Source organism: Diorhabda carinulata, chromosome 8, assembly GCF_026250575.1.
Source record: "Diorhabda carinulata isolate Delta chromosome 8, icDioCari1.1, whole genome shotgun sequence".
Lineage (NCBI taxonomy): Eukaryota > Metazoa > Arthropoda > Insecta > Coleoptera > Chrysomelidae > Diorhabda > Diorhabda carinulata.
The window spans coordinates 21,747,265-21,760,445 of record NC_079467.1 but is presented as its reverse complement, the minus strand read 5'-3'; the positions used below and the strand labels follow the sequence as shown (position 1 = coordinate 21,760,445).

The window sequence follows — 13,181 nt, the reverse complement described above, 5'->3', positions numbered from 1 at the left end:
ATAAATACATAACTTGATATAAAAGATTTCCAAAAATTAACGCCAAATTTGAACTTAAAAATCATTATGTAATAAAATTTTGGCAACGTCATTACACCTAATAGCACGGAGTCCTATTTTTGGGTTAATCACATAATTGTACCCTAATTTTAAAGGATGAAGCTAGCCAACCAATATTCTCTCTAAATAGAAGCATCTTTGTAGGGGAAGATCAAACACTGGCTTTAAAAAAATGAATTTCGTTGAGTAATAATAATTGATCTCCTTGAGCAAGTATTGTTATGGGGATATTTAAAGACCAATCTCTATACCATTAAGCATCATTCCGCTATAAGAAAAATCGTAATATTAGGGTACAGATGTACGAAACCAAACTTCAGATACCAATTCCTTGTGGATTATTACATGACATGTAGTAACATTGTGTGAATATGTATTTACAGTCTTAATAAAAAATAATTTTTAATTAATTCAAATGTATAGATAATTTAATATTTGAAAGTGATAATAACTGTTCAAACATTACATTTTGTTTAAAGCTGAAGTAAAGAGAGTGGGTGATACTGTATTAGGGATGGCCACCCAATGTGTTCAAGCCAAAAATGTCAATAAAACTTCTCCACAAACACTGTCCAATTTATGCCTGAAGATTAATGTTAAGTTGGGAGGTATTAACAGTATTTTAGTGCCATCGATTAGACCAAAGGTAAGATATATTCATTGAAAATAATATGACTATTAGAATATATTCGTTAGTATATTAAATATAGGAATTACCATATATTTGAGATATCTAGTTCATTGAGAAGAAAGAAATAAGAAATTTAAAAAAATTATAAATATATAGGTTCTAAAAATTGTTCATATGTTTCGTTTAGATTTTTAACGAACCCGTCATTTTCCTTGGCGCCGACGTCACTCATCCGCCTGCTGGTGACAACAAAAAGCCATCGATTGCAGCTGTTGTTGGTTCTATGGATGCCCACCCATCAAGGTATGCAGCTACAGTAAGAGTGCAGCAGCATCGACAAGAAATTATACAAGAATTGAGTTCGATGGTCAGAGAGCTCCTTATCATGTTTTATAAATCGACAGGTGTGTAAACATTATCACATAACACATTGATATCATAGATGATTTTTTTATTTAGATAAGAAATATGTGCACTTTCAACAACTCTTTAGTTCATTAAAATAAAATTTAGTAATAGCAATAAGTATACAAGTGAAGATAATGTTAATTATTGTTTGTAAATATTAGCTATCACTTAATGATTTTTCAAAACGAATTATGATTTTTTTAAATTATTTGCAGGTGGTTATAAACCGCATCGCATTATTTTATATAGAGATGGTGTTTCCGAAGGACAATTCCTACAACTATTGCAACATGAACTTACGGCTATTCGAGAGGTAAGTGTTGTTTCTATTTTCAATAATACATGAGATGAAAGGAAATATAAACAATAACTTGAAACAACTTAAAAATAATGGATATAAGACATTAAGATAGGACTGGAAAAAAAGGGCTAGAAACTACATATATTCATTTCAATAAAACTTCAAAAAGATAAAAAAGTGAAAATAAATGTTCCAAAGAATTTTAAACCACAAACAGCAGCAAAAAATGTCATCTATATCAATTACAAGATAGAAAAATTAATGGCTCTAAAATCTTAATATAACATTAACTTAAATCTGTTTTGTATAACAGTTTTGAAAATAAAATTGGCTTTAACAACATTCCTAATAAAATATTTATATTTGTTTTAGGCTTGTATAAAATTAGAATCGGATTATAAACCAGGTATAACGTTCATTGTAGTACAAAAAAGGCATCACACAAGACTTTTCTGTTCGGACAAAAAGGAACAGAGCGGCAAGAGTGGTAACATTCCTGCAGGAACAACTGTCGATGTCGGTATTACGCATCCAACAGAATTTGATTTTTACCTTTGTAGTCACCAAGGTATCCAGGTAAGACTGATAAATTACATTTTTATTAACGAATTTCTCATTTTTTTCCGATTTAAAAAATATTATGAATGTCGAAAAAACAAAGTGTAATGAATATTTTCTAATGCAGGGTACATCAAGGCCGTCACATTACCATGTCTTATGGGATGATTCCCATTTAGACTCTGATGAGTTACAATGTTTGACATATCAGTTATGTCATACTTACGTTAGATGTACTAGATCAGTATCAATTCCCGCACCTGCTTATTACGCACACTTGGTAGCGTTTAGAGCACGTTATCATCTGGTGGAAAAGGAACACGACAGGTATGTAAATATTTTTTTTTTTCTTCTTGTAATTTAAGTAATTAAAACTGCTTATTATTAAAAATGCAATATAATATTTATAAATCTTATTGAGTGAGAACCTATTTTATTTTTCTCAAATTACTCTTTGCTCTAATTCATGTGCTAAATCAAACATTGGCCTTTGTGTTTGATAATGATTGAAGAGAACAAATAAATGTTTATATGCATGTGATGAATTATTTTTCTTCCTCCATATGGTTTATCAGGCATTGGATTGAGGTTCCTCGTCCTCTTCTACTTTTATTCACGGCAAATACTTCCACTTCCTCCAGAATATTCGTATTGTTTTTTAGGCCTCAAAGTGGCTATAAAAGAAGGGCAAGATAGGAGACGACGAAATTTTAGAAAAAAACGTAAAACATCTATGTAGAATGTAACAAAAATAAGTCATTGAAACCGTAGTGCTGCACTATGATCATGTGATTTTTATAGCTCCAAACTATGTTTTTTGTTTATACAAATAGGAAGAAAATGTGTATCTGTACCATCAGAGGCTATACGAGAGTGACAGGTGTGTGGGGCGGTACTTGTACGACTCACTAATACCTTTCCTTTTGAATCAAAACCTCTCCGAGGCTCCCATCCTGGACCTGCGTTATCATTCCACAGAATGGATATTCTTCACTTTGTGTTTGCTATGTTCCTTCATTGTGCTGTAATATTTTCAGCTGTTGATTGGTGTGATCTGGTCATCGACCAAACTGTCCCAGTTCTCTTCTTTCACGATCACTATGATATTCTCGGGAGTGAATTTTCCGATCTTTTTTGCAGTATTCCGCGTTGTAATTCCCAATGACTGCATATGAAGAATGTGTGTTTTCCGCAAGCGAGACAAGTGAGGCTCTTTACTTTTCCTTGTTTGAACAAGTCTAGACTATTTACTGATCCCTATGTTATAATATCAATAATGAAACCATTTTTATTATACAAATCTCCGTTTTTCTCGATAAAAAACTTTTATTGATTAGGGGCTATTCATTAATTACGTAAAGTGGAGAAGGCAAAATTTAAAATCAGAGGTATAATTCTATTTTGGATGCCTGACATTATTCAAATCAAATGAAAAATTCCACTTTTGTTTATTATCATGATTTTAAGTGTTGATAGTTAATAGATTGTTTAATAAGACAAAAATTACCGAATGGCTTCTCTTAAAATAATGTATTATTCTGCAGGTAGTACTGTCTCATACTGCTTATTTTACTATTTGTTAATTGCATATTTTTCAATCGTGTTATTCCTTTATATTATTGTTTTTTTTTTCATTAATAGAGAGAGTGTTTGTTGCAGCGGTGAAGGGTCTCATCAGTCAGGTTCATCGGAAGACAGAACGCCAGGTGCGATGGCGAGAGCCATAACGGTACACGCAGATACCAAAAAAGTTATGTATTTTGCCTAGAGAGGTGATCCATGCCAAATTTTCGAATAGTGTAATTTATGTATTCAAACCACATTGAATTGATTTTTTTTACCAAATCGTATTGTATGTATTAAGTGTGGTAATCAAACGGAGCGTTACAAATATTTACGTAATATTTATATATTTCTTTTTTCATCTTTGTTTCAACTTCCATCTAATTAATAGTGTTCCAAATTTACTCCATAAGTTTTCAAATTTTGATTATATTCATTATTTATATATATTTATCTAAAATTGTGAGAGAATAGAGCAGTAACTTGAAGTGCTGTTTTATCATTTTAACTATATCAGATGTACCATACTTTGACCTATTACCTTTGATCCAACCAGTGACAATAGATTTCAAATTCACTGGTTAACACAATATTTATTCAAGAAATGAGCCCAAATTAAACACCAAGATTGGATCACTTTTTTATCATTTTATTCAAAGGTAATAAATGTCAAGAATTTATGGAGTATTTGGTACGTATCTGAAATTTGAAACAAATGTCAAGCTTTTTTTATAATTAAATTTGGAACACTTTCTATCTACTTATAGAATTGTGTTGATGTAATTGATTTTGCTAATGCAGCACTAAACAGCAGCTTGTTAATCAAGGGCAATCTTTAATCGAACAAATAAGAAAATATATATACAATGTGATTTTTCTATCACTTCCTCATTTTTAATAAATACTTTCTAATTTGTTAGATTAATAGTTGTATGTGTGCGCTTACATTCACCGAATGTATTTTATAAATATTATGGATTCACCTATGATTTTTTTCCTTTTTACATGTTTATATATCATGTATATTCCAGTAATACCAAAGCTGTTGGTAACTCTTGTTTTTACCAAAAAACCTGGTGTGAAAACATTTCAATCGTTAATTGTTCAATTATATTTATAATTAGGATTAATATTTTTTTCTAGGTCCAATCGCTCTAGAATTGATAATACTTTTCACATCTCAGCATTAAAGAAAAAAATTGCTTTTATTATAAGTTTCCAAAATACAGCACAGTTTTATTAAATATACTAAATTACCATTTTTGGTAGCAATTTAAATCGTTCCAAAAGATCTACTTTGTAATTATTTCACTGTACATGTCGAAATTAAAAAAATTCGTTGAATATAGGAATTTCCTTCCATAACTTCACAATAATTGTCTAAAATTATCTTATTCAAACCGCTTCAAAAAAAAATTTGTTAAATATACAGCTCTTTTGAAAAAACTTCTAGGAATCTTACAATTTTAGTCAAATTTCAAGAGAAACACTAATTTGTTTGTAGTTCAGAAAACCAGAAGTAAGAAATAAAATCTTCAATAATTTAATAGGTGTACTTGTAGAAGCGCTTGATCTTTAACTCTAACCAAATGACTTTCATCTCTGTTTGAATTTTCATCTCCATCAGAGTATAAAGATTCTCTTAGTCTTGATGTCTAAAATTGTCCGATGTCCGATAAGAATCAATTTCCGATCGCTCAACTTTTGTGTTTCCTCCTTAACTCATTTATATTTACTGATTGATATAAGTCGCTTTAGCAAAAGTTTTTTTTTTGTGAAAAATTCTAGATCGATTGGTCTATGCGAGCTATCTCTTAATACACTCAACAATAATTCCAAAACGGCAGGTGAACTGCTTGTCAAATGAAGCTTTAAACTTAGTTAAGTCTTTCAAGTTACTTCTGCAAACAGAAACTTGGTAATGGGCTCTTTGGATGTCAAAAATAATTAACAGGGTGCCGTAAAAAGACTGGGGGGTTGAAGAAAGCACAAAATATTATTTATTAAAGATTAGCTATCGGGCAGCTATGAAAATCGTGAACCAATAATGTGCCTTTTTAAAAAATACTTAGCAAAGGGAAAAAACAAACTAAATTTTTTAGTTACTCGATTTACTTTTTTGGAAAATTCCAGTACCTCATTTAATCATAACAAATTTTATTTGTTCTTGCGATTACCAAATACTGTTTGTAGATTTTAACATTGTTGCAGCCAATCATAAGCTGTTATAGCATAGGTTATAATATTCGTGTGTAAATTTTATTCCAAGAAAAAAATTCTCCTATAAATATTAACCACGATCACAAAATAATATCGAAGTTAAATACCTATTTTTTAGTGACATGACAATGAATAAATTATAAAATGATACATTTCCATAGAACGTGTTCATTATTACATATATATGACTATACATTCCCCATGACAACTGTATGTAGTCTCAACCTCTCTTTAATCCTTTTATTGTATAGGAATCAATCATTTATCTATATCCTAATTTGGATTAGCTCTTTTTGCTATTATCTGCCACAACCATTTGTGTTTTACTTTCTTCTTTGTATTTGTTTTTTACGCTGGTGTTAATTCTGTTATTTCAATAGTGTATTCTCTTTACTTTTCATATATGCCCAATATGAGTATTTTTATGAACTTCCGCTGCATGATTTGTTGCACATGTTTATAATTCATTATTCACATTTCTCCCTCTCCTGATTTTGCCAGTAGTACGTACATCTTTCTCTCGAATGTACTTAATTTGTTTTCTTTTTCTTGTTGGATTTGAAATCTCAGCGCTATAAGTCACCACTACTTTATATACTTCTGTTTTTTTTGTGCCAACTTTTTTTTTCGTATTTTGCATGTTTTATTCGTATATGAATTCTATCGTTATTTCATTTTTAAAAGATTCCTATATACTTGAAACTTTCTCTTGATAAAATCGTTTCTTATGTAACTCTTAATTCTGAATAACTCTTTTCAGCTTAAAGGGGACTTCATACGCTTCGATAAATGAAAACAATGTGATTAGCCGATTTATTTCTCCAACAAATCGTAAGTCTCGAGCTCTGTTTACACGCTACGATGAATTGTAATGATTTTTTGTCACTTTCAACTTTCAAAAGTTCTTTCTTATACACTGTAACGCATTATTTTTTTTCACAACAGTGTTTCAATCTCCCGACTGATCAAACTCCTTGAACATTTTAACTAGACCAATAGGTCTTTTTTATTCCTTCCGGAGTATTCTTCGATCTTAACGAGCCACAAACATGTAAAACTTCTATAGAGCTCATAAAATCTCGAGAAGTTTTTCTGCTTGCATTACAACAACAGTGTCACAACGATAAATTGTAACAATCTTTCACAACGATAAATTGTAACAATCTTATCTTTACGCTAAGTTGCTGCAGCTTATCATAGCGTGTAAAGCCTCCTTTAAACACCAAAGTGTTAAAAATGTCTTTGACCTGTTTTTTTATTAGCTACAATTTGTATCAGTTTTGTTATTGTGGCTCCTTTTAAACCATTAACTCAGATCTAATGGTACATTAAAAGAGTTATATTCATTTTTAAATTCATATTCTTTTGCTTACCCTTCCTTCCACTTTTTTTCATTAGTTTTCTATTGATTTCTGGAGCCCCTTTTATTAAGAAAATTTTAGTTATTGCCAAATATGGTAACTATTAAAACTGCCCCGTAGGAAGATTTTTGAAAACATTGAGAAGTAACTCAGGTATTCATTTAAAGAACTTGGTATTCTACCATTTCATAATTTAAAAACTTTTCAGTCTAAACAAAAATTACTTGTCAACTTTGATAGGCTTCTCATAAGAAAAATATTGGAGAAAATTTAATGTACTATTAAATGGGTATTTTATTTTGTTCTGTATAGTCTCAAAATCTGGTCATTATTTATGGGGATGGTTACGTTTTTCTAATAGAAAATTGTGTGCAGTTGTTGATTGATGTATATTTCTTTTTAAGTGACAACAAATCTTAGTCCCTAATATCAAATAATGATGAATATTTGGTGCTTACACATTACTTGAGGTAATTCTCGAAAGAGTCATTCAAATTTATTAAGAAAATCTCGATATTACATATTATTTATTCATATCGTTATCAATTCAAGTACTTTGAAAGAAAAAAAATAATTAAACAATAACTGTTAGTAATAGAGAAAAAATATACAGAATCTTTCCTGGATTTTATTACAAATTAACGCGGACCTAAATAACTTGAGATTGTCTATATTTTTGTACTAAACCGAATTTATATTTTTAAAAAAGTATACAAATTTAGATTTATCTAAAGTCTGTCTTACAAATTTTATGAGAGCTAACTGTAGACGGCTTTTTTCTTTATTATTTACACAAAAATTTTACCTACAACAAAAAAAATTAAACTAAATCTACTGTTGGTTCTTTCCTTATTATTAGAAGACAAACATTTCGGGCTTTAAAAGTTACCAAATCTTGGACGGATTCAGTATATTTCAGACAGTCTAGACAATAATCAAACTAAAAAAGTTTAGACGACATTCCAAAAGCACAATAAAAGCAGAAATGTTTTTTCTCTATATATTATCTCAATCCTTATAAATTGACTTTGTAAATTGATCTCATCAACTTTTATATCAAAGACAGGTAGATCTCACAACATTATCTGATTGCGATGTTGCATCAATGCATATTCGTTTACTAAATATCAACCTTCAAAATTACACACAAACAATAAATTTTGAATTTAAAATAATCACGTGAAATATAAAGCAACAGTAATTAGGTTTAAAACTTACCTGTTTTCTTAGTTTGAAGTTAGCACCAACATTTACAAATTAAAATCTCAAAATACAAAAGTTATGACCTATGACAAATGGTATTCTTTGAATATTAAAAATTCAAACTAATCATCTATTTTTATGGGACTTTATGGGAAGTCTAAGGTCTATTATATTCCTTTTTATCTCTAGCTCGCCTACCATTTCTAAATATCCAATAAACGCCAGTATAAGTGCTGTCAAAAACGTTGTTTATGTGTACTTGCAATGGTGAGGAACTTTACAATTAGACTGCTTCTTCCTCACATCACTTAAATTGTCAGTTACTGCTAGATCATCATAAATTCAGTGAGAATTTTCAGATTTCAAATCATATATTCGATAGACTTAACAATATTCAAGTTTCAAATTCTCTTCACTTCTAAAAGTCTTTTAGGTGCATGCTACCGTAAATGTATTTCCAGATCAAATTTGAACCAATGATGTAGGAGATGCTTTGATAATAGTATGACCTTCAATATGGCATATTTCTAGGTTTATTCCTACACATTTTTCAATGTATTCAAGTATTTATACTGGAAAGTTATTCTTCCTTAAAAGTAAGTACGAATAAACATATAAAGAATATTGATTAAGAGTTTGAATTAGAAATCTGACGTTATAGTTCAAAAATCAACTATTTTTTAGTGCTCATTGATACCTGTTACCTTCCTCTGATAATAATTAAACTGCGGCTCAGTGAAAATATATGATGATGAGAAATTTTCACTCAAGTTGGAATTTCTGAAGTCTTTAATGATATTCGTTCCCTACCACAACACCATTACATTGTCTGATGCAAGTTATCGTCTTGAGATTATTGAGATAATTATTAAAAGCACGTTTGTCTTTGTAATATATGTTTCAATATGCTTATAACTGTGATAATATATATTGAAAAAACATTTTCTGTTAACTTTAATAAACCACATTGTACTATAACTGTTGTAAAGTGGATCTTAATATTTATTGTATTAAGTTTAGAAAGGCATACCTACCTAAATAACAAAGATGTTAGTATATAGGCGTCCTTGGTCGATGACGTCGTGTTAACATTTTAAAAGATAAAATGAAATTCATTTTTTTAGTCAGTACGTAGTTGATGAATTCCATTTTTTAAAAGAATGATAGCACGCGAATTACTTTATTATAAGATTTTACTATTACAAATTTATCGAATTTATTTTTCGATTGCAACAAATTTTTTCATGGGTTGAGAAAAATGGGACGTCGATTTTGTAAATTAAATTGTTGCTAATGAGCGCAGTGAACTTCAAAGTATCATGCATTATCGATTAAATTATTTATTTTTAAAAATATTACTAAACAAAATTTCTATCAAAATAAATTGAAAATATTCTGGATATGCACCGTTAAAGGGGTTTTGTTCAATATATTATCTAGTACAAAATTAACCCACAGATACTCTAGCAACCGTGATGCAAAGATTTTAAACAACTTTGAAGTCAGTTTGTTGATTATATAATCTGTGCAACTTCTTATTCAGTCTTAATGCGAAGTGGATAAAGAAGGTATTTCCAAGTTGCCTGTAATCTCTGGTTATTGTCTCTTATGTTCAAACAGTTTGGACGTTTATAAATGATCTGATCAATATGAAAAGTATAAACAGATGATCTTACAGTAAGTTTCATTATTATTTTTTGGCTTCGCATAGTTCTCTAAAGGGTTGGAAAATATATAATTGTGAAGTTCACTGTACTTTTTAAGCCTTTTTGTGGAGAAATGGATAAAGTTTAATCCTTATATCGACAGCCTATTTTCATAATCTGTCAATATTGATGCGATACTGGTTTATATAATCAAGTGTGATGTTGCCAAATAATATTAAAAATCATTGTGAGGGAACATTTGTGTAGAAATTTTCACACTTATTCCGTCGAAATACGCTTAATTACACCTAAAATGGGGATAGGGTGATGAATTGTTCTTGAATGATCTCGAATCTTATAATTTTCCTCTATCTCACAAAATTCTCTATGATATTTATGCAATTTTTTATTGTTTTTTTTGTGACCGTCATTGACATAGGATATGAATAATGCCGAGAATGTATCTAGTTTTTAAGAAAAAAAAAAATAAGCCGGGATAACCTTATGTGGAGGAAAAAAAACGGAAAAATTTTACGTATCATAAGCATATTAGATAATAATATTTTAGCAATGCGATGGTAATTTAAATGGATTTTTTAAATTGAATTTTCGAGTTACACTTGTTATGTCATTTTTCATTTTAATGATGTTTCATTAAATTTTTTTTATGAAATCAACATCAAAACATCCACATACATCTATTATCGTTTATGGTATTAATTTTCTAAATATCACTTTTTACACATATTTTTTATTATATACAATTTACATATAATTATTATGTAATTGATAACTTTTTATTATATTCAGTTATATACACAATTGCAACTATAATAAGAATAAAATTATTTTTTATTTTAATTTTCCCCCTGAAGAGTACAAAAATGTGTTAGTTGTTTGAATGTTTTCTCAACTATTTATGTTTTTACCAACGTTCGAATACCTACAAAATCAAATAACCGACGTATTCTTTCTTGGTCAAACAGAACGATGTCTGCTAACCAAGACGATCTGAGTTCAATCTCTAATCAGTTCAACATCGAAAAGAAAAAATCAGAAAGTAAGGCAATCACCGACAGTATTGCAGGCTATTTCCCATCACGCATAAGCAGAAGGATAACCACATAGTAGTTAGCCAATACTAGAGAAGATACATGAGAATAAAATAGAACAAGCCTTCTTCTCATACCACGCGATACACTTGAAATGTGTTTCTATTCGTCGTTCTCATCTTAATATCTATGTGGTTACCATAAAGTAATCCAGAAAACTTGTTCATAAATAAATAAGTACGTCAAAGTTTTGATAAGTCAAAATGTGTGGGTTTAAATTAATTTGCTGATTCTGTGAAATTATATATTCTCCTTATTTTCTTGATAATCTAGTCAACAAGTTGATTTTTTTTATAGTGTAATCCAGTGAGGAAATGGATTTATGAACATTTCTATCTTTCTACAAAAAAAAAAATATCTGAAATGTGCTATTACGAGTCCAATTTATAAAACTAGTCAATGTTTTTGTTTTCATTTTTTAATTATAATTTTGAAAAGTGACGAAACAAATACGCTCAAATGATTCCCGATGCCCTTTAAAACCAAACCAAACGAATTGCCATTATTAGATATAAGTTTTTAATTTTTTTGAAAAATCCATTTATTACATTCGACTTGCGATAGTAACAAACAATTGTAATTAGACCTTTATAAAATTATTATAATTTCATTTATTAAAAACACCTGTACATTATTCTGTCGAGCATGAAATTTAGCTGCAGAATTTCTACAGTATGTAGAGTAGACGTAAACGAACTATGATTATAAGTGTATGTAAAAATACCAGTAGCGAAACGTTTAATTAAGATAAAATATACATAAGGACCAATAATACCAAAAGTAAATAAAAGTAGGATAGTTGTTTTTAGTTTACCGCCCAAACCAATTTCCAAATCAATTCAAGTGTCCAGGAAACTTTTTTTTTTACTATATTCGTTGTTTCATGCAAATGAAACATAACAAATATTTTTAAAGATTGGAAATTGAATATTTTTCAAAAATAGGGTGAATGAAACAGGTAAATTTCTAGTCAAAATTAATTGGAACCGTTAACATTTTTAATACGCTTTTATTAGCTTTACCTGTATGTGGGTTTGTTTGTAACTGTTCTTTGAACTAAGAGTAATTGGCTTATTACCGTTAGTATATCTCACCACTTTAATTGCGTCATCCGTGTATCTTCTGTTGGAGATTTACAATACTAATGACTAGATCTTGAAGAAATATTTTATTTTTGATTATAAGTCAAACTAAATAGTGGAAAATAAATATGGTTTAAGGGGATATTCTGATCTAGAACCCTAAATTTAAGGCATTTTTGAAAATAACGTGAAAAAAATTAGAAACATTTTTACTATCCATTTTTTTATATGATATGTATTGACTTGAGAATATAAAAAAAATGTATAAGAAAATCAGAATTTCAATAAATTACAGGCCAGTAAAATGAGGGCTACAAAACAACGGTGCACCCTTGACATGATTCCAGCTCTTGTAGTGATCTGGAATGAAAAAAATTGAAAAGTTCTTAATCTGTAAGGATGTAGCTATCGCATTTACCTTAGCAAAAAAATCACAAAATGGCGTCGATATGAAATATCATTTATTTTTTGGCCATTTCGAATTTTTAAAAAATATTCCAACTTGAGATATCATGTCAACCACTTTTCCAGTAGAATAACTTCAAATTACTGCAACTCTAGACTTGTTCGATTTGTTTAACAAATATATTTTGTTGGATTCATATATTTATGACAATCTGTAAACTATTTTAAAATAATATATATGATTGTACAAATTATTTTACAATTGTTTGTTACTATAAATTTAGTATAGGAAATATTTTTGCCAACTATTTTAGCTAGTTGTTATTAAGTGGTATTATGTTTTTATTATTAATTTTTGTTACGGTACACTCCATAAGTTGGTGCAAAAAAATATAAAAAGATTCGCAAACATAGGTTAGAAATATATTTAGTCGTCTTTTCTGCATATCATAAAATAAAACGGGGTAATTTTAATAATTTCATTGGTATCCTAGTTTGCTGCTTGTGTTTTCGAATTACTTTTTTACTCTTAGAAATCAATTAATATTGAGAATATTTATATTAGATTTTTTGTTAGGGCTTTATAATTCAAGATTGTATTTTAATTAAATTATTAATTAGTTATCCGTTA

General features: G+C 29.1%; 1 protein-coding gene across 24 annotated transcripts in view; it reads left to right on the top strand.

Moving 5' to 3' along the window:
• The window catches only part of LOC130897139 (protein argonaute-2), a 30,656-nt gene extending 17,475 nt beyond the window's left edge, over positions 1-13,181 (top strand). For 13 of the 24 annotated variants that reach the window (XM_057805785.1, XM_057805796.1, XM_057805792.1 and 10 more), the window contains 6 exons: positions 540-706; positions 879-1,095; positions 1,315-1,412; positions 1,773-1,976; positions 2,086-2,285; positions 3,618-13,181. In XM_057805785.1, coding sequence (XP_057661768.1) covers positions 540-706; positions 879-1,095; positions 1,315-1,412; positions 1,773-1,976; positions 2,086-2,285; positions 3,618-3,726 — 995 coding nt within the window. In that variant the 3' untranslated portion in view covers positions 3,727-13,181. Of the gene's footprint in view, positions 1-539; positions 707-878; positions 1,096-1,314; positions 1,413-1,772; positions 1,977-2,085; positions 2,286-3,599 lie in introns of all 24 variants that reach the window. The other 11 variants (XM_057805788.1, XM_057805778.1, XM_057805790.1 and 8 more) reach the window with 1 other exon arrangement.